Source organism: Histomonas meleagridis, assembly GCF_020186115.1.
Source record: "Histomonas meleagridis strain 2922-C6/04-10x chromosome Unknown contig_56, whole genome shotgun sequence".
In the NCBI taxonomy this organism is placed as follows: domain Eukaryota; phylum Parabasalia; order Tritrichomonadida; family Dientamoebidae; genus Histomonas; species Histomonas meleagridis.
The window spans coordinates 154,528-172,811 of record NW_027150899.1 but is presented as its reverse complement, the minus strand read 5'-3'; the positions used below and the strand labels follow the sequence as shown (position 1 = coordinate 172,811).

At 28.3% G+C, this 18,284-nt stretch overlaps 7 protein-coding genes across 7 annotated transcripts; 3 read left to right on the top strand and 4 right to left on the bottom strand.

The window, feature by feature from the left end:
- Nucleotides 1–1,611: 1,611 nt before the first annotated feature.
- GO595_007712 (uncharacterized protein) lies at nt 1,612–7,560 on the top strand (the record flags this gene model as incomplete). The annotated part of the gene is made up of 2 exons (XM_067921206.1): nt 1,612–3,163; nt 4,883–7,560. The coding sequence occupies 2 exons, from the start codon at nt 1,612–1,614 to the stop codon at nt 7,558–7,560; spliced, it is 4,230 nt and encodes a 1,409-aa protein (XP_067772148.1).
- Nucleotides 7,561–7,939: 379 nt separating this feature from the next.
- Nucleotides 7,940–8,335, bottom strand: GO595_007711 (EF-hand domain-containing family member C2; the record flags this gene model as incomplete). Its single annotated transcript, XM_067921205.1, has 1 exon — nt 7,940–8,335. One exon carries the CDS (start codon nt 8,333–8,335, stop codon nt 7,940–7,942), a length of 396 nt encoding a protein of 131 aa, XP_067772147.1.
- Nucleotides 8,336–8,440: 105 nt separating this feature from the next.
- Nucleotides 8,441–9,406, bottom strand: GO595_007710 (EF-hand domain-containing protein 1; the record flags this gene model as incomplete). The annotated part of the gene is made up of 1 exon (XM_067921204.1): nt 8,441–9,406. The coding sequence occupies one exon, from the start codon at nt 9,404–9,406 to the stop codon at nt 8,441–8,443; it is 966 nt and encodes a 321-aa protein (XP_067772146.1).
- Nucleotides 9,407–14,309: 4,903 nt separating this feature from the next.
- GO595_007709 (NifU-like domain containing protein) lies at nt 14,310–14,630 on the bottom strand (the record flags this gene model as incomplete). The annotated part of the gene is made up of 1 exon (XM_067921202.1): nt 14,310–14,630. The coding sequence occupies one exon, from the start codon at nt 14,628–14,630 to the stop codon at nt 14,310–14,312; it is 321 nt and encodes a 106-aa protein (XP_067772145.1).
- A 1,550-nt stretch (nt 14,631–16,180) lies between these two features.
- GO595_007708 (uncharacterized protein) lies at nt 16,181–16,570 on the top strand (the record flags this gene model as incomplete). The annotated part of the gene is made up of 1 exon (XM_067921201.1): nt 16,181–16,570. The coding sequence occupies one exon, from the start codon at nt 16,181–16,183 to the stop codon at nt 16,568–16,570; it is 390 nt and encodes a 129-aa protein (XP_067772144.1).
- Nucleotides 16,571–16,809: 239 nt separating this feature from the next.
- GO595_007707 (Ras family protein) lies at nt 16,810–17,358 on the bottom strand (the record flags this gene model as incomplete). Its single annotated transcript, XM_067921200.1, has 1 exon — nt 16,810–17,358. The coding sequence occupies one exon, from the start codon at nt 17,356–17,358 to the stop codon at nt 16,810–16,812; it is 549 nt and encodes a 182-aa protein (XP_067772143.1).
- A 67-nt stretch (nt 17,359–17,425) lies between these two features.
- On the top strand, nt 17,426–17,860 carry GO595_007706 (40S ribosomal protein S23; the record flags this gene model as incomplete). Its single annotated transcript, XM_067921199.1, has 1 exon — nt 17,426–17,860. The coding sequence occupies one exon, from the start codon at nt 17,426–17,428 to the stop codon at nt 17,858–17,860; it is 435 nt and encodes a 144-aa protein (XP_067772142.1).
- Between the last annotated feature and the right edge of the window lie 424 nt (nt 17,861–18,284).

Sequence of the window (18,284 nt, the reverse complement as noted above, 5' to 3'; positions counted from 1 at the left end):
TCAAAATGAAAATAATTATAAATAAAAAATGAAAAAATAAAAAAAATAAAAAAAAAATATAAAAAAAAAATTGGTGTAAGTCATTTTTTATTTATTTAATGACTTTCTGGTGGATCTTGTGGCCTTTTAGGACTCTTTCGTGAAAGTGGAGGTCTTGTCCTAGGCGTAACCACCTTTAGATGGGGGTATTTCTTGGCATACGCAATCTCATCGGGAGCTTTTCATGATATCCTTTTATTATTTCAGTTGCATCTTCATCATGATGACATTTGTTTTTACATGTGTATTATATTGAAATATTGATCTCATATATTTGTACATATTTGGTGTAATGATTGTTTAGGGTTTAGAATCTTATGTCTTCATATACTTCATTAAATTGTTGAATAAAATTTTTCATGTTAATCGACTTTTTTGAAATATATTTAAAAGCCATTTTTGATTCATCGGTTTATAAAATTAGAAAAGAAGATACAAATAAAACAAATGTAACGAAGGACATAATGACTATGGTTCCCAGAATACGGTTATCTTTTTGAATAGTTTACTATATCATTGACTTGGTGGGGTAAATGCTTGCTGCAAATATAGCGCTAAGCTATATTATTAATCCAGAAAAATACGTGTACAATGAAAGAGATATGCCTATTTCATATGATTTATCTCCTTTTGGGAAAATAAATAGAACACCCATCAAATTTCGAAATTCTAGAGGAGAAGATCTTATAGGATCACTTTATTTATCTGAACACCCAATCAAGTCAGAGCCCTGTGTTATATATCTTCATGGAAATTCCGGTTGTCAGTTAGAAGGTCGTTTTTTAGTTCCAATAATGATTCCAGTTGGAATCTCAGTATTTTTATTTGACTTTGCAGCATGTGGTAATAGCGAAGGAAAACATGTTACAATGGGGAAAAATGAATCTAATGATGTAATTGAACTTATTTTATTTCTTCAAAACAATTTCCCTATACACAAAATAATGCTTTGGGGGCGATCTATGGGTGCAGCCACAGCAATTTTTACGATGGCAAAAAAACAAGACATTGCAGCAGCAGTTTTAGATTCCCCATTTAGCAGATTAACAGATGCCATAAATTCTATAGCACGTGAGCATCACGTTTCTTTTTTAGTTGGTGGGGATTTTGAAGGAAAATTAAAAGATCGGTCCATATCAAAAATTGGATTTGATATTACGTCAATGAACCCAATTGATGTAATTGAAGAATGCCTTACTCCAGCTTTTTTTATACATGCAGATGATGACACTACCATACCACTTCAAAATACCAAAGAATTATTTTCCAAATATTCCGGATTCAAACAAATGGCAGTAATAAAGGGAACTCATTATACGGACAGGCCTTCTTACATTATTAGAGAAGGAGTGATTTTCCTTTGCAATTCAATCGGCGTTACAATCGAATTTCAATAAATGTAATTATTATAAAGCCAACGAAATTTTTTTTTGAGTTTTGTTTTTAATGTTTAAACATACTGTTTTGGTTACTATTAAAGCAACACAAAACAAGAATTGAAGACGTTTAAAATTTTTAAAAATTATTTCAGTTGTTTACATAATGATGTAAAAAAAATCGTTTTTTTCAAGGATGAGCGACTCTGCAGCACTGTTGCAAAATTCAGCAGTAGCTAACAAGGTTGGGCTCGCAAGGCATCGTCCATTAGCAATAAATACAAATCCGAAAGATGCCAAATCAAAATCTTCACTTCCTGATGGATGGTATTTTAATGAAACTAAAGAAAATGAATTTTGGGAAGACATAGAAAAATCAAGTGGTGACCAATCACTTCCTGTTGTCACTCCAAAAAATGAATCTAAACCATCAATCCAAGAATCTACAATTGAAGATTTAAAGAAAAAAATCCAAGATTTACAAAACAAAATCCAAAAGCAGAATGAAATCAGTGAAGATCTTCAAAAGAAGCTCAATCAAACAGAAGAAGAAAAAGAAGAGTTAAGTACATCAATTCAAAAACATTTACAAAATTTAGTCGATGAAAGGACCAAAGCGTTATCATCGAACAAAAACATTAATGACCAATCAACGACCAATCGAAGTGAACTATATGAATTACAAATGAAGCATCAAAATGAAATTCGAGAAATCAATAATATTCATCGGCAAGAAATCTTTCAAGTTCAAGAGTTAAGTCGTAAAAAGTTATCACAAGAACGTGAACGGATCTTAAAAGAAATAGGCGATGGAAATTCCCAAGCGTTAATCAAATCAATTTCCGATGAAGCCGAAAAACAAATCGAAGAACTTAAAAAAGAATTTGAAACACAGCGACAAAACATCATTGAAGAATGGGCCGGTAAAGTTACATTATTAACACGACAATATGAAAACCGCATTAAAACGTTAAATTCGCAACATGAAATGGATTTAATAATGAAGAAAGATGACATAAACTCAGAGATCACGAGCAAAAAGATACAAATTGAGAATGAGTTTAATGAAAAAGTATTAAAGTTAAATGAAGAAAACAACAAAATAATTAATGAATATGAAAATCAAATCACTAAAATTAATAATAATCTTCAAAACAAAAAAATCGAAAATCAAAACTTAAAGAAACAATTAGGAATTGAAACTAATGAAAATGATGAAGTTGAAGAAGATAAAAATGATAATAATATTATTCAAAAACAAATTATAAAAAACGATAATTTTAAAGAATTCGAAGATTACGCAATGAAATATAAAATAATGAAAGATGAAATGGAAGAACAAAGTAATTGGGCATTAAAGAATCAAAAACGATATTACAAAAAGAAAATAGAAAAAGTAGCAACAGATGCACAAAAACAAATGAGAGAAAAACTAATGGAAATACAAGAGAAAATGTTAGAAATGAAAAATGATGAAAACCCAAAAAATAAAATCGAAGATTTAATTAACGACGTTTCTAATACATTCGAAGGAATGAATAATACTATTGAAGAAGTCGTAAATGATTTAAATGAAAATGAGCCGACAATTCCTATAAAAGAATCGAATGAACGTATTGAAGAATTACGTAATAAAATCATCGAATTACGCAATGAAATACAAACACTTAAAAACGAAAACAAAAATATTAATAACAATGTAAAGCAAAGTAAAGAAAATGAAATTAAAAAAACAAAATTAACAAAAAGTATTATATTTAATGAAGTTAATGTCGTTCCTATAAAAGAAATTAAAGAATATCAAAACGTTCAATCGATTTCTTATTCAGAAATTGGAATTATCACTGATAAATATGAACCTCCTCCAACAATAATTATAACAAAACAAACGCCTGAAACTAAAGAACAAATTTCAACTAAAATTACTTTAAGTGAACCATTGATATATCAAAAAATACAAAATCAAAATATATTTTTGAAATATTCCAATTTAAATGTTATTGAAGTTAATAATGAAGAAAATGTCGAAAATTCGGAACCTAAAATTATAATTGTAAATACGCCGCCAAAAGTTCAACTTGAAATTCCAAAATTAAAAGAAGAAAAAACAGAAATAAAAAATGAAAAAGTTGAAAAAGAAGAAGAAAATCATAGTGATATAATATCAGAAATCACTGCTTCTTTAAATGTTGATACTGAACTTGAAGAACTTAAACCAATTAAACAACAAAAAATTTATCAACAATATGATAAAGAACAAATACAAGAAATGCGTAATAGAAGAAATCAGTCGAAATCATCTTTAACATCATCGCAAACAATAATTGATAATGTTAATGAAACTATTCCACATGTTACGTTTCCAAACGAAGAACAAAATAATAACAATGAAACAACACTACATGTAACGTTTCCAAGTGAAGAACAGAAACAAAATAATGTTAATGAAAAACAAAACAATAATAACAATGAAACAGTTTCATATGTTTCAATTACAAATAAAGAACAGACGCAACAAAATAACAATGAAATAACAAATATAGAAACAAAAGGACAAAATAATAATAAAAGTGAAAATGTTTCAAATAATGAAAAAGATAAAACAAATCAAATCAAAAATTCCGAAATTATTTACAAAGAAATTCCTGGCGATCCATACACAAGTTCATTACATTTAATACAATCATTAAATCATTATATTAATGGATATAACGAAGACACAAACAAAATATTAAATGATATTAATGTGAATATTATTGGATATGATTCATATATAACAAATTTAAATCCTAAAGATGAAACGCATTATTCATTTATTCAACGAATTAAACAAAACAAAAATGAACTTGATCAACAAAACACGAAAATTACAAATTTATTAACATCGAACGATACGTTAATTAAATATTTAAATAAAATGAAATCGAATTATGATAATTTGAAGAATCAATTTATTGTATTACAAAACGAAAAGAATAAACAAGAAATTGAAATCCAACAAGAAATAATAAATGAAATATCAACGCAAAGAAATGATCCAACAATACCATCATCAATTACACAACTTGAAAACCTTCAAAAGATCGAATCATCATTTGAAGTATTAGATAATCTTGGACTAATTAAAGATTCCAACTCATTAATTATGAAAGATGAAATATTAAATAACATAAAGCAAGTTGAAACAAAACTTATTGAAAACAAAGACATAAATGAAGAAGAAATAAATAAAATTATTATAAATTCAAAAGAATTTATGTCCGGAATTAAAAACAATACACAAATTCCAACAATTGAAATTCCTCAAGAAGAAGAAATTAATGATAATAATAATAATAACAAATTAATTAGTGATTTAAAGAGAATTAGAAAACAAAGAAATAAACTTCAACAAGAAATCGAATCAGAAAAAATTAAAAATGAAATGTTGACAACGCGAAATATTCAATTAATGAATAAACTTAAAGAACGAACAGAAATAAAACAAATTGATGAATCTGCACTTAAGACACAACTTGATAATATGAATGAGATATTTAATAACATAACAAATGATAATAAAGTAATTGATATCAAACAATTAAAAGAACAAATTTCGAACATGAAAACAATCATTGAAACTACTCAAGCACAAAGAGATATGTATAAAGCACAAGCAGAAGATAACGAAATCTCTTTAACTAAAGCTGAAGATTCGATTTTAGTGCTAAAGAATCAAATTAATGAATTAATACAAAACGATGAAATTAATTCGAAAAATTATAACTCAAAAGATATTGAACAAATATTTAATGATGTTGAATTAAAGAAATTACGTTATGAACGTGAACAAGACTTAAAGAAAGGACAAGAACAAAACAAAGAAATGGAAAAAACACTTGCACAAAATATACAATTAGTTACACGTAATATGGAATTAGAAAAAGAAATTACGAAATTACAAAACGAACATCAAAAAGCGTTAAATACAATTGAAGAAATGTCAATACAAAATTCGTTATTTAAGAATCCAATTGATAATGAAATACCTTCTAAAGATACATCTGATAAATGTATACAATGTAATTTTGTGAAAGATAAAGAAGAAATTAATGAAGTTCAAACAATAACAAAAAATCAAAAAGAAAATTCTCCACGAAAAACTAAAAATTCATCAACAAAAAATCAAAACAATTTCGAAAAAGAAATAATTAAACAACAAAATATACAAAATGATAAAGAAGAAGAATTAATAAATGATAAATTAGAAGAAAATGAAAACAAAAATCAAAAAATCGATGAAATTATTGAACCAATTCAAAACGAAGAAAATAATTTATTACAAAATGATAAATCCACTGAAATAACATCAGATATAAATATAAAACAAGAAGAACAAAATGATATTCAACAACAAAACTCACAAATAAATTTAAATAATATAAATAACTCAGAAGAAATCGATGACTTTGATCAAAGTTTTGAAACTTTTTCGACAAACATCGAAAAGATTATGAATGATCTCACACCGCAAAACTTCGAAATTGTTCCTCATACTGTACATCAGCCACTTCAATGGAGCAAAAAGAAGAAGTTACGAATCCCAACAATTAGTGATAATAAAAATCCGCAAAGTAAAACGCCTAAAACTCAATTACGTTTAAAGCATCCACCTTCATTACATAACAATACAAATAATAATAAAGATAATGAAAATATTGATCAATCATTAACTATCGGTGGCGCCAAACAAGGTCAACGACAAATCAGAGGTGTTCATGGTAACATTAAACCACTTCGTACATCGATGCAACTTATAAATTATGAAAATCAAACAGAAGCAACAAAACAAAACATCGAAAATCTTCCCGACATATTAAGTAGTTATACGCAAAACATTAACATTAATAATAATAATAATGAAAGAACTTCGTCACCTGTACATGCAACAACTAATGCAAATGCTTTGTCACCTGCACATACAACAACTAATGCAAATGCTTCGTCACCTGCACATGTAACAACAAATAGTAAAAATGTCGACGTTCCTCCGCTTGTTCCCGGCTCACTCGAAGCGAATCCACCAGCGCCATTACGTATTACACTTGTTGTACATCAGAACCAAGTTGTTAAGGAAAAGAAGCCAATTGTAATTCCACCTAACGAAGCACAAACAACGACGAAACCGATTCAATCAGTTTCAGGAACAATATTACGACAACAACAAATTATTAATTCAACATCGAATGAAGCACTTAAAGCCATTACTAAGTTAAAAGATCAAATTCATAAGTTACAAGAAATTAATGAGAAAAAGGATTCGAATATCATTGAGTTACGCGAGAAAGTCAATGATTTAATGATAAATAATCATCGATTAAAAGTCGATAATATAAAACATATCGATGATTTAAAGCGGTCGGAAATCCATTGCGAGAACTTAAAGTCACGTTTAGATATATGTTTTAAAGAATTAATATCACGTGATGAAGAAATTAAGCAACTTAAACGCCAAATTCTTTTGTTAAAGAATTATACATTACCAGTAACGAAATCGATAAATAATATAAATAATGTTAACAAAGAAAAAGAACGAATTAAAAAGGAAAAGTTACAAAGATTAAACATAACGAAAATGACTGAAAACGCATTAAAGGAAACAGAGAATGAAGAATTAAAGTCACACTTGAACTTGATATTAAGGAATCAACAATTGTCGATAAAGAAACTTGAGGAACAAAGGAAAATGTGGTCCGAAATCGAAAAGAAAAATTTAATGGCAGTATTAAGTTCAATGTCATTATTGTCTGATTCGAACTATGATAAAATTATAAATAATTTGCCAAAGAATTCGCCTTTTAAATCTTCAAGAGTAAATGCAATGGACTTCGTAAAGAGAATTAATAAAATATCTTTTAATGGCGAAGAAGAAGATTTGGAAGAATTCGATAATCTGAATGATGATAATAAAAGAAAACAAGTGATGCCGTACACTAAAAAATTGGAATTAATCGGAAAGGCAAATAAGGAACAGTTGGATGACGGGAAAATCAAAGACATCGTCGAAAGAAAGGATTCACATGAAGTACAAAAGGTGCTAATGGAAATCGAGCATAAAGATAAAGAAGAAAACAGACTGAAAAATGAATTAATTAGACCAACTTAGTTTGTTTGTATAAAATGTGTTTATATTTTAATCATTTATTTTTTACGTAAGCTGAAGTAATATACTAAAAAAAATTAAAGGAGTTATGCTTAACATCGTTGAATAAATCTCATAATATACAAGAAAAAATCAATACAAAGAGAATAACAAGAAAATTACAATAAAATTGATATTTATAATTTTTTTTTTTTTTTTTTTTTTTCCACAAAGGAAAACTTTACAATAGAAATTGTACATCGTTTTCTAAAGCATTAAATGAGTCAGATGTTATTAAATTTATTTGTGATGGATCTCATTGATTTCTTTTTCTCGCAGATGATGTAAATTATTAAGTTATTATTAAAATAAGAAACGTCTTTAGAACGCTTGCAGAAAAAATTTATTGTGCGAACAAAAGGAATTCACGTAATGTGAAAGTTTTGGTATCATTATCATTTTGATATCTTCTCATTATTGTTACTGCCTCATGATACGACATTGTACAACTTACATCCTTTGCCAAATCGAGGAGTCCTTCGACGTCCATTCTTCCTCCAGCGCTATATCTATTAAACAAATTCTTAGGCATTTTCCCTGACTCTCTAATCGCAGCCCTTAACTTGTTCACGATTTCGAACAAATCCGCCTGAGGGAAGTTATCAGGGTCCGCCTCCATGTACGACAACGCGTATTCAGTTGCTTCGAGCAATTGGAACTTAATGTTATTAACAGTTATCACTTTCCCTACTTCGAAGTCTTGTGCCTTGAAGTATTCATTTGTATCAATGTTCTTCATTTTCGCTCTTTGTAAGAACTTACCGCCAATGATTCCGCTATTTCTTTGTTGTGGTTCGAATATTTGTAATGTATCATCACTTAAATAGAACGTAATAATAAATCGTCATGATGCATCAACTGTATTTCGCGTGATCATTTTAGCAGTGAAACGTAAAACTTGTCCCATTTTCGTAACAAGTTTAACTTGATCTTTAGGTGCAGGCTTCGGATGTAATGACATTACATTACGTATTGTATCTTCATCATTACCAATTAATGATGGTGGTGGAATTTCCATTTTAACTGTCGCTTTAGTTTTCGTTTGAGGAGTCTCAATCTTTTCCATCTCTTTATCAGTGAATCCATAGTTTTGTTTATACCAATTACGTGTATATGGATCACAGTCATAGATAAACATAGGACGATTTAATATGTTTATCGTGTACCCAATCTTAAGATCTAATGGACGATAGTAATGATCAGCAGACAAAAAACGTGGATCATTTTCACTTAATGGTAATACTTCTTTGGGAACTTGTGAACGTCGAACAAAAACTGGAAATGGATCACGGCCATCATTAGATTTTAACACTTCGACAACTTCCATAGTGTCATCAGCTAAGAAATAATGAAGAACAAAGTTTCGAATGTTACCAAATGCATTTGTACGATCATCCCAATATGCATAAAATCGTAAGACATGACCATCATTAGCTAAGAACTGTCGAAGCTTTAACATTTCGGGTTTGACAACTCCGCGTTGGCGATGTGTTTCGGCATATTCATTTAACGTACGTTTTTGAATGTATGGATCATCAGGAACTGTGGAAAGATCTCCCATTGGACGATTGAGCTTTTCCATGAATTCACGTGTTATGTCATCACAACTTGAAATAAAAAATATACGGCCATATAATGTGAATTCACCACCAACAGTAAAATCAGCAATGGTGACATAGGAATCATCATCCTTACAAGCGCGATGTCGTCGGAGAAATGTGCCTTGCGGGATGCCAGAATTCTTTTGTTGTGGCTCAAGAATTTGAATTGTATCATCTTCAAGGAAAAATAAAATAGTTTTTTTTAACATATCATTAAATTATTATGTAAATCTTGGATTTTATTTTTTTAAAAGAGATGATATTGATTCTTTTATACAAAATGATTTTGCACTTCATCAGAAATAATACAAAAGAAGGAGTTAATCAAAATGAAATAGCAACAATAATTCGGAATGATGATATAGAAAAACTTCAAGAAATATCATCACAAACAAATATCGATTTTAATCAAAAAATAAAACCATCACTGAATTTCATCGAAATGATATTTACTTTGGTAAATTCTAATATATCTATTTAATGTATGCTTAAGCATGTCGCTGTAGGAAAGTTATTTGTTTATGAGTACACATTTTTATTATTCTTTGTTTATGTATTTACATTTTGCTTTGTGAGTATGTTTGTTATAATGCATATTGTGATTTTGACGATTTTCATATGTTGTATGTTATATCAACTTTTGTTTTGATACTTTTCTTTCGATTGTTTTATGCGAACATTTGTTGATTTTGATTGTTAGCAATATACACTTCATTTCTATTTCTTGTTGAAATTGATGATTTGATGTTATTGACATTTTTTACAAGTCATTTTATAACATTATTTTTATATGTACTTCCATGAGTATATTTATACAATATATTTTGTGACTTTGTTGATTTTCATAAGTTTGAGTGCTTATATTAACTTTTGTTTTGATATTTTCCTTTTTATTGTATTCTTTATACACTTGAATTCGAGTTGGCTTTGTTTATCTGTAAAACTATTCTCATTACTTATCGAAAGACAAGAAGTAGCATTCAGAGAAGTAGATTCTGAAATAGAATTTTCTTTTGCACCTTTTTCAAGAAGTAGATTTTCTATGATGGTATAACCATTTTGATGTGCAATTTGAATTGCTGTCAAATATTATTAAAACATATATAAAATTATTAAAACATATTCCAAATTATTAAAATAAATATCTTTTGCATTTTATGAAGTGCTGTTTCAAATTATTAAAACATATATCAAATTGTCAAAATGAATATTTGTCGCATTAACATCAATTCCTTTTTGCTCTAAAACATATTTCACAAGTTCAATATTTCCTGATTCTGAAGCAAATAATAAAATATCTTTCGGAATTTGATTATTTTGAAGAAAATACTCCAAGAGATATAAATTTCCATTTCTTGCTGATTCGCTTATATTATCAGCATTAACATTAATTCCTTTTTCTTCTAAAAATGTTAAAATTTCATAATTATCCTCATTAATGCATGCTAAATCATTGATTTTTTCATCAGCATTTGATATATTTTCATTTTCATAAATATATTTAAAGATATCATTTCGATGAAATTTAATTGCTGTTTCATATGCTTTTTCAAATGTCGAATGATTTTGTACACACAAAAGTGCTACTATTTGCCTTGAATTGACAGAGTCAACCAACTTAACTTATTATAGATTTTGGAACCATTTATAATGTTCCAAGTATAGCATCTTTTTAAGCCCATAAAATTTTTTACGCTCAAAATAGGGATTTCCAAAAAATTTGTAAAGCGGGTAATGTCAAAAAACCCTTCTATTTTTTAGTTTCATACATATATTCACGAAGTACAATAGTACTTAAATTAGTTTTTAAAATTTAATATATATATAAATAATATTTGGAAATTCTTACAATAATTTATAACATATGATAACTTCTAAAAAAGGTCATACAGTTTTAGCCAAATTACTTCTTGCAGAAAGAATAATCGAACTCAATGTCAAAAGTATTATTTCATTTTACATCACATAAAGGATAATAAATAATTTCCATATAATATTTTCTAAAGTTATTCATAAAAAATTTAGTATAAATATGACATTATAATATTATAATAGTTTTTACAACTTATTTTATATTTCTTCAATTTCAAATTTCTAAATAAAATGATATTGTTTTTTAGAATAATGAGAATTTACAAAATTTAACAAAATCCAGAATATTATTGAGAAGAATTTAAAAATTAATAAAGATATAAAAGCATAACTAATATTTATCAAAGTTTGGATTTATTTTTTGCATTCGGCGAAAAATAAATCCTAGGTGAAAAATAGATAATTTTTTCCTCAATAAGTTGAAATCATTTCACATGCTCAAGCGATTCGAAGTCAAATTTGAATGAGTGGACGAATGAAAATCAGCCAATATCGTTCTCAAAAACAATTTCAGAATAAAGCTAGCTTGAAACTGTGGTTTTGACTAATATTCGGAGAAATAGAGAAATTAGCAAAAAGACAATAGAATGAATATGTAATGTTTATGAAAAGTGACGATTCTTCAACTAAACGTCCGCCTATAATGGGGGATGATGAAACAAGAGAAAGAGTTCAACATATTATTTCAATAGTATCAATAATGTTTGATGGTACACAGGAAAATAAAAATATACAAGCAGCAACAGATGATCTGTTTGCTTGGCAAAATAATGAAAATACAATTGATGATTGCATTTTTATTTTTGTTAATTACGTAAAGGAAAATGAACTATATCAAAAGGTATTGTTCGTTGCATTAAAAGCAATTCAACACCAAGTAAGAAATAATATTGAATCATTTTCTTCTGGACAAATTCAATCATTATTTGTTACTCTTCAATACCTATTACAACAGCTACCTCAAAATCTAGAGCTTGTTAATGTTTTGTACACAATGATTTTAATTGCTGATATTTTTACTTTAACAGGAGAATTTTATTTTGATTTTATTGATCAACTATCTCTTCCATATAAAATTCGATTTTTTGCTCTTTTTTTTGAAGAAAAACAAGAATTTTTTGTCAAAAAATCAAGAATTCCAGAATTAATCCAAGATCATATGATTGACTTTGGTTTTTCTCTTCTCCAACAAAATCAGATATCTATTGATTGGATTCGTTTGCTTCATGCATTAGTTAGAGATCAAAACTATTACCAAAACATCAGATTTTTTTATGCACAAATTCAAATGACGATACATAATTTTGAATATGCGGAAGCGGTTATTGATGTTTTTATTACGGTTTTATCCATTTCGAAATATGATTTTTCATTTTTACTTGAATTTATTGGATTTATGACCGATTATTCTTCGGTAATTCGTCAAAATATTAGTTCAAGTGAAGTAGCTGATACTTTACTTTTACCATTATGGATCTCATTTCTTCAACTTGATGATTTAAATTTATATGAAATTCAATTTCAAGGACAAATAATGGCTACAATGCAAGAGTTTTTTAGTTGTTGTTTTATTTTTTCAGGTGATTATGAGAATTGGAAGTTAATATATTCATCACTTGTTCATTTTATTTTGCCATTTTTTTCATACGAAAATCATCCAATTAACGAAATATTTCCAATGATAATCCAATTATTTGTAACGGGTATAAACTCTAGTTTTCCTATTTCAATCTTTGAAGGACCAATCGAAGAAATAAATCGAGAAATCCCGAACAAAATGATTATGTTATTAAGAAGTGTAACAAATGAATTTTCATTTGCATATTTTATACTAGCAACATATTCATTAAAGATTTTAGATGATGAATTCATTCATCAATTAAATCAATTTTTATTTCAAACAGAACTTCCAACAAATTTTATACTTTTATTTATATATAATTCATGTAAATATGGAAAAATTGAAATTAATTTCATTCCGAATTATTTAATGTTAATTTTAAAAAGTTATAATGAAAATCCAGAAAAAACATCAAAAACGTTTTATTTTTTGTCTTCAAAATATTATAATTATGTGAGCAAAATCGATAACATTAATATATTTTTAGAAATATTAAAAGCGCCAAAAGAAACAGATTTCATTTATCTCATTCCTGGTTTTTTATATTTAATTGGGAACTTAAGTAATGAATCAATAAATATTCAAATTGGTATAATAATTAAAAATGTTATTATACAAAGTTTCCAAAACTTACAAAATCAATCAATCGAGATGATTGAATATTATCTAAATATAATCAGTGCAATGTTAAGAAATTTCCCTAAATCAAATCAAAATTTAATGTTATCACAATTTTATTTAGACTTTTTTAATGATTTTCTTCCCATGTTAAAGTTATTATCAACGATTCCTTTTATATCAATACAAAAATCATTATGTTACATCTATAATCTTATATATACATCAAAGTTATATACAAATAATTTGTTTTTCATCGAATGGATCGAAGAAACTGTGAAATTACAAATCATTTCGCCATTTCATTTCGTTGCATTAAAAAACTTTCCAATTGAACTAATGCCGAATTTAAGAAGTTTCCTTATGAATGAAGACATTAATCCGGATTCAATGTTATTTAAAGGTATTTGCTTTTATATGGAGTATGTATCTAATACAAATGTTGAACATTTTTTCGAAATTTTTTCATTGAATTTGTTTTTTAAAGCTTTGTGTATAAGTAATTGTTTTATGTATATGAGAAATGTGTTGTCGAATATCATAAGTGCTAAGCCACCAAATGAAATTTTAGTTGTGTTAATGAGACAAATTTTATTGGCTTCGCTTCATAATAATAATCAAAATTTCCCAAGAGCAATGACAGTAATATTAATATTCATTGCGAAACAAATTGGTGATGTTGAATTTTTGAATTTGTTTTTTCAAATGTATCCAAGAGATAATGAAAATGTGGTAAATTTCGTAAGTGTTATTATGAAAGGAAATCAGTTGGATGAAAATATTGATGCTATTGCAAATAATTTTATGTTATTTAACAGAATGTTTATCAGTAAAGAAAAAACCGTTTATTTTTTCCAAATTTTTTTCCCTTTCAATATCAAAATAAACAGTGTATTTCCTCAGTTAAATGTGTTAACAAAAGTATCTTCAAATTAAGCTGTGTTATTTTATAATTGTAGAATTAATCATGATAATTATTTTTTATTCCCTTTTATTATTATCTAATCTTCAAAAAGCATCTTCTCACGAACGCGTGTGATTTCTGGAATTTGTAGCTTGATTACATCAGCAATTTCTTGTTTAAGATCAACAGCTTCATCAACGTCTGGGATTGACGCATTTCCTGATAGAGTAATAACAGCGCAATCATCTTGTATTCCATGGAATTCAATATCAGATCCTTCTTTCAGCAAAACAGGTCGAATTATTTTTTCAATAATTTCATCAACTTTTTTCTCGATTTCAGGTTTTGCTGTGCTTGCGAAAAACAATCCTAAGAAGTTTTGGGAAACTTTATGAGAATGTTTGAATTGTGTCAACATGTGCTTGGGACCAACTTATGAGTAAACCATTGAAAAAATAAGCTAAAGGTGAGGTGATGTGACATGCTTCCCAAAAATTTCAATTCGATCTGTCATACCGCCCGCGGTTATTAGAGAGAAGCTTCGCTCAATTTCCAAAAAATTGTGAATAACCGACATGGCCAGTGCCTTAATTTGCACAAAAACAGTTGATTTCAATGGATTAATTTGTCAGATCTTTCAATTTCCAACTGAAAATGAAACAGAAAAAAAATGAAAAAAAAAAACAAATGATTTATCGACTCTTTATTTAGGCTTTATTTGGAAATTTAAATTAAATCATACAGTTGCAGGAAGTTGATTTAAAAGGTTATCAATCTTAAGGAAATATAAAGGATCAAATTGATGTTCTTTGCTATTTTCTTCATTACTTAATATCTGTTCATTATCATCTATTTTCATTTGATAGCTTGAAGTCTTATTTAGTAATTTTCCACAATAGTAAAAGTCATCCTCGGAGTTGATATTAAGTTTCAATTTTTTTATCTTCCTTACAATTGAATTCCATCTGTTTTTCACATTGTTAAGTGATCTACCATGAAAATACTTACAAATTATTGACCATTTTGGACCAAATTCATTATATTTTTCATATAATATATGATCTTCATCAGACGTCCATGGTGATCGGTTAACATTTGGACTTAGATAATATTTCCATCTTTCTCTACATTGCCGCACGTTTCTTGTTTTCATTTCTGATGATATTAATTCCCAACTCTTTGTTCCATATTTTTTAACAAGTCGGTTTAGTTCCTGATCTTCTTCAGGGGTGAATGCCTTCCTCCTTTTCTTACTAATAGCGTATGTTTGTAAAGTGTTGCTTTTGTTATACATTTTTGATTTATGAGGGTTCATTTTAGATTTATTCAAATTTTATGTGGGCTGGTTCTGTTTGTGAAATCCTTCTTGGAAATTCAATAGCTCATTCAAAATAAGCAGCTATAATATCTTAAAAGAAATTGTTTTATCTCTCTATATTTATATTATTATCTAATTTAGATATGAAATTTAGTAAAATACTCTAAATTAAATCTAAATAATTGGTATTATTATAATAACTACAATATTCATTAGAATATTAGTATTTTTCACCATTCACCAAAGTTTTTACCCTCGTACCGTAAAAAACGTTCTGACCTCAGAAAAAGCAATTTGAATACGAACCGCCAAAACGTTTTGGTTGGTCTTTTGATAAAATTCATAAATTTCGTGCAGAATTCTGTATGTGAAATAAAAAGCATAATATCAAGCAACAAAACATCAAGACACTCCTGATATGCACTGAGTGGAACAAAAATTTTGCAATATTCGAGTTCATCAAATGATTAAATTTTCTTGATCACCTTCAAACCTAATATATTTATTTTTACATCAAAAAGGAAACTTAGTGTAGATTAGCAAAGAACGCATTTTATTCGGAAAAACTTGTTTTTATGCTTTCTCCCAGAACCAACATAAATAAACTTTTTCATATCACATTTCTGGCATTTGTCGGTTACAATTTCAAAATGGCCTGGGATTTCGATTTTGACGAAGAAGATTCCTTTGTTCAAGGGAATTTCATGGCTGACCCATTCGGCAATGACTTTGATTTCAACAGTGAATTTGCTGATCCATTTCAATCTGATGAACCTCAATTTAATCAGCAGCCTCAAATCATTTTTCCACAAAAACGAGGTGAGACCAAACAATACCAGCCACGCCCACAACAAAGACAAACGGTTGATGATGGCAATAAATTAATTGAAGAAAACAACAGATTAAGAGAAAGTGCACTCTCTTTAAAGAAAAGATTTGCTGCTGCAGCATCAACAAATCAGACTTTGAGGAACCAGCTCGAAGAATGCCGATCAAGGTTTAAGAATTGTTTCACTGGTCTCTACAATTCCAAAAAATAACTCTTTTTTTTAAAAAAAAAACTTTGCTTTCAAATTATTATCTTTTTTTTTTGTATTTCAACAAGGCATTCTTTTTGTTCTTAAAATTCATTTTATGAATTTTCTTTTTTTTCGAATAAGTTGTAAGCTCAATAAAAAACCTATATGGGTATCACATTTTGCTGTTAAACATTCGGTAATCAGGTAAGATCTTTATTATTTAGAAAAAATTAGTATTTTTATAAACATATAAAGTTTGTCTAACAGCACTTATTTTCTGAATATTCAGTCGTTATTATTTCCTGAGGGGGAGATTTGGAAGCAATCAAAAAAGCCTTATTCATAACCTCCTTTATGTTCTTTCCAGTGCGAGCTGATGATTCTTCATATTCTAGATCTCTCTGGGAACACCATTCTTTAGCATCTTTATTAGAAACTTTTCTTTCGAGATCAATTTTATTTCCTACAACTAGAATGGGACGATCTTGACCTGCTTTTTCCCTATAAAAATTGATCCAACCATCAAGGCTTTCAAATGTTGTTTTTTCGGAAACATCAAAAACAAGAATAGCCATTGATGAACCTTTCATAAAATGTGTTGTGAGAGAACGGTACTTTTCCGTCCCAGCTGTGTCATAAATGTGAAATAAGATATTTGTATTCGAATCTTTAAACACAGAAAATAATGTTCCCGCTGTAGGTTCATAACAGGAACAGGGTATTCCTTGAAATCCATTGACAATAGATGTTTTCCCAACACCTGCATCACCAATTAAGATGAGTTTATGTGGAATCTGAGAAGTGTTCATCGTGGTGTTAATCCTTTCGGGCACCCCACATAGCACTTTTTTGACGGTTTTGGTCTGCCTTTTGCGCATGGGCAAGTCTAAAGCATGCGGCCGTCAAGCAGCTCGTAAACTTCGTGTTGCACACAGAAACAATCTCTGGGCAAGTAAGAAATATAGGAAGAGGCAAAGTACAACAATTTATAAAACACCATTAGAAGGTGTTGCTATGGCTTCAGGTATTGTTACACAAAAAGTTGCTGTAGAAGCTAAACAACCAAACTCTGCTATTCGTAAAGCTGTTCGTGTTCAACTTAAAAAGAATAGTAAAGTCATCACAGCATTTGTACCACGTGATGGTTCTCTTCGTTTGATTGACGATAACGACCGTGTTCTTGTTGCTGGTCTTGGTCGTTCTAATCGTTCTGTTGGTGATCTTCCAGGAGTTCGTTTCCAAGTAATCAAAGTTGCAGGTTTCTCTCTTCTTGCCTTATGGCTCGGAAAGAAAGAAAAGCCAAGGAGTTAAAAAGTAAAAAATCCTTCGCAAGAAATTGTTTTTATCTAAAGATATCTGTTGTTAAATATAAATATAGAATATAAAATGTTTTTATTGAAAATTTTATGTTGGCTTCCTCTTTTTCTGATTTGATGATATAATAAACATAACTGACAAACAAATTCATAGCGTATATGATGCCTGTAATATGAACTTTAAAAAATTGACTTCTTCTTTCCTTTGAAAAATAAGTTGCACACTTAGCATCTGGTTTAGCAATTTTAAGAATTCAGCTCATTATAAAACAAAAATTTAAATTTTTTTTAGAACACTTTAACAAACTTTATAAAGTTATTTAATTAAGCCCAGAACCATAAACACCAAGCAAAGAGGGGGTAAATAGAAAAAAAGAATCTTTAACGATAGAAAATTCACCTAACATGTCAGTCAATAA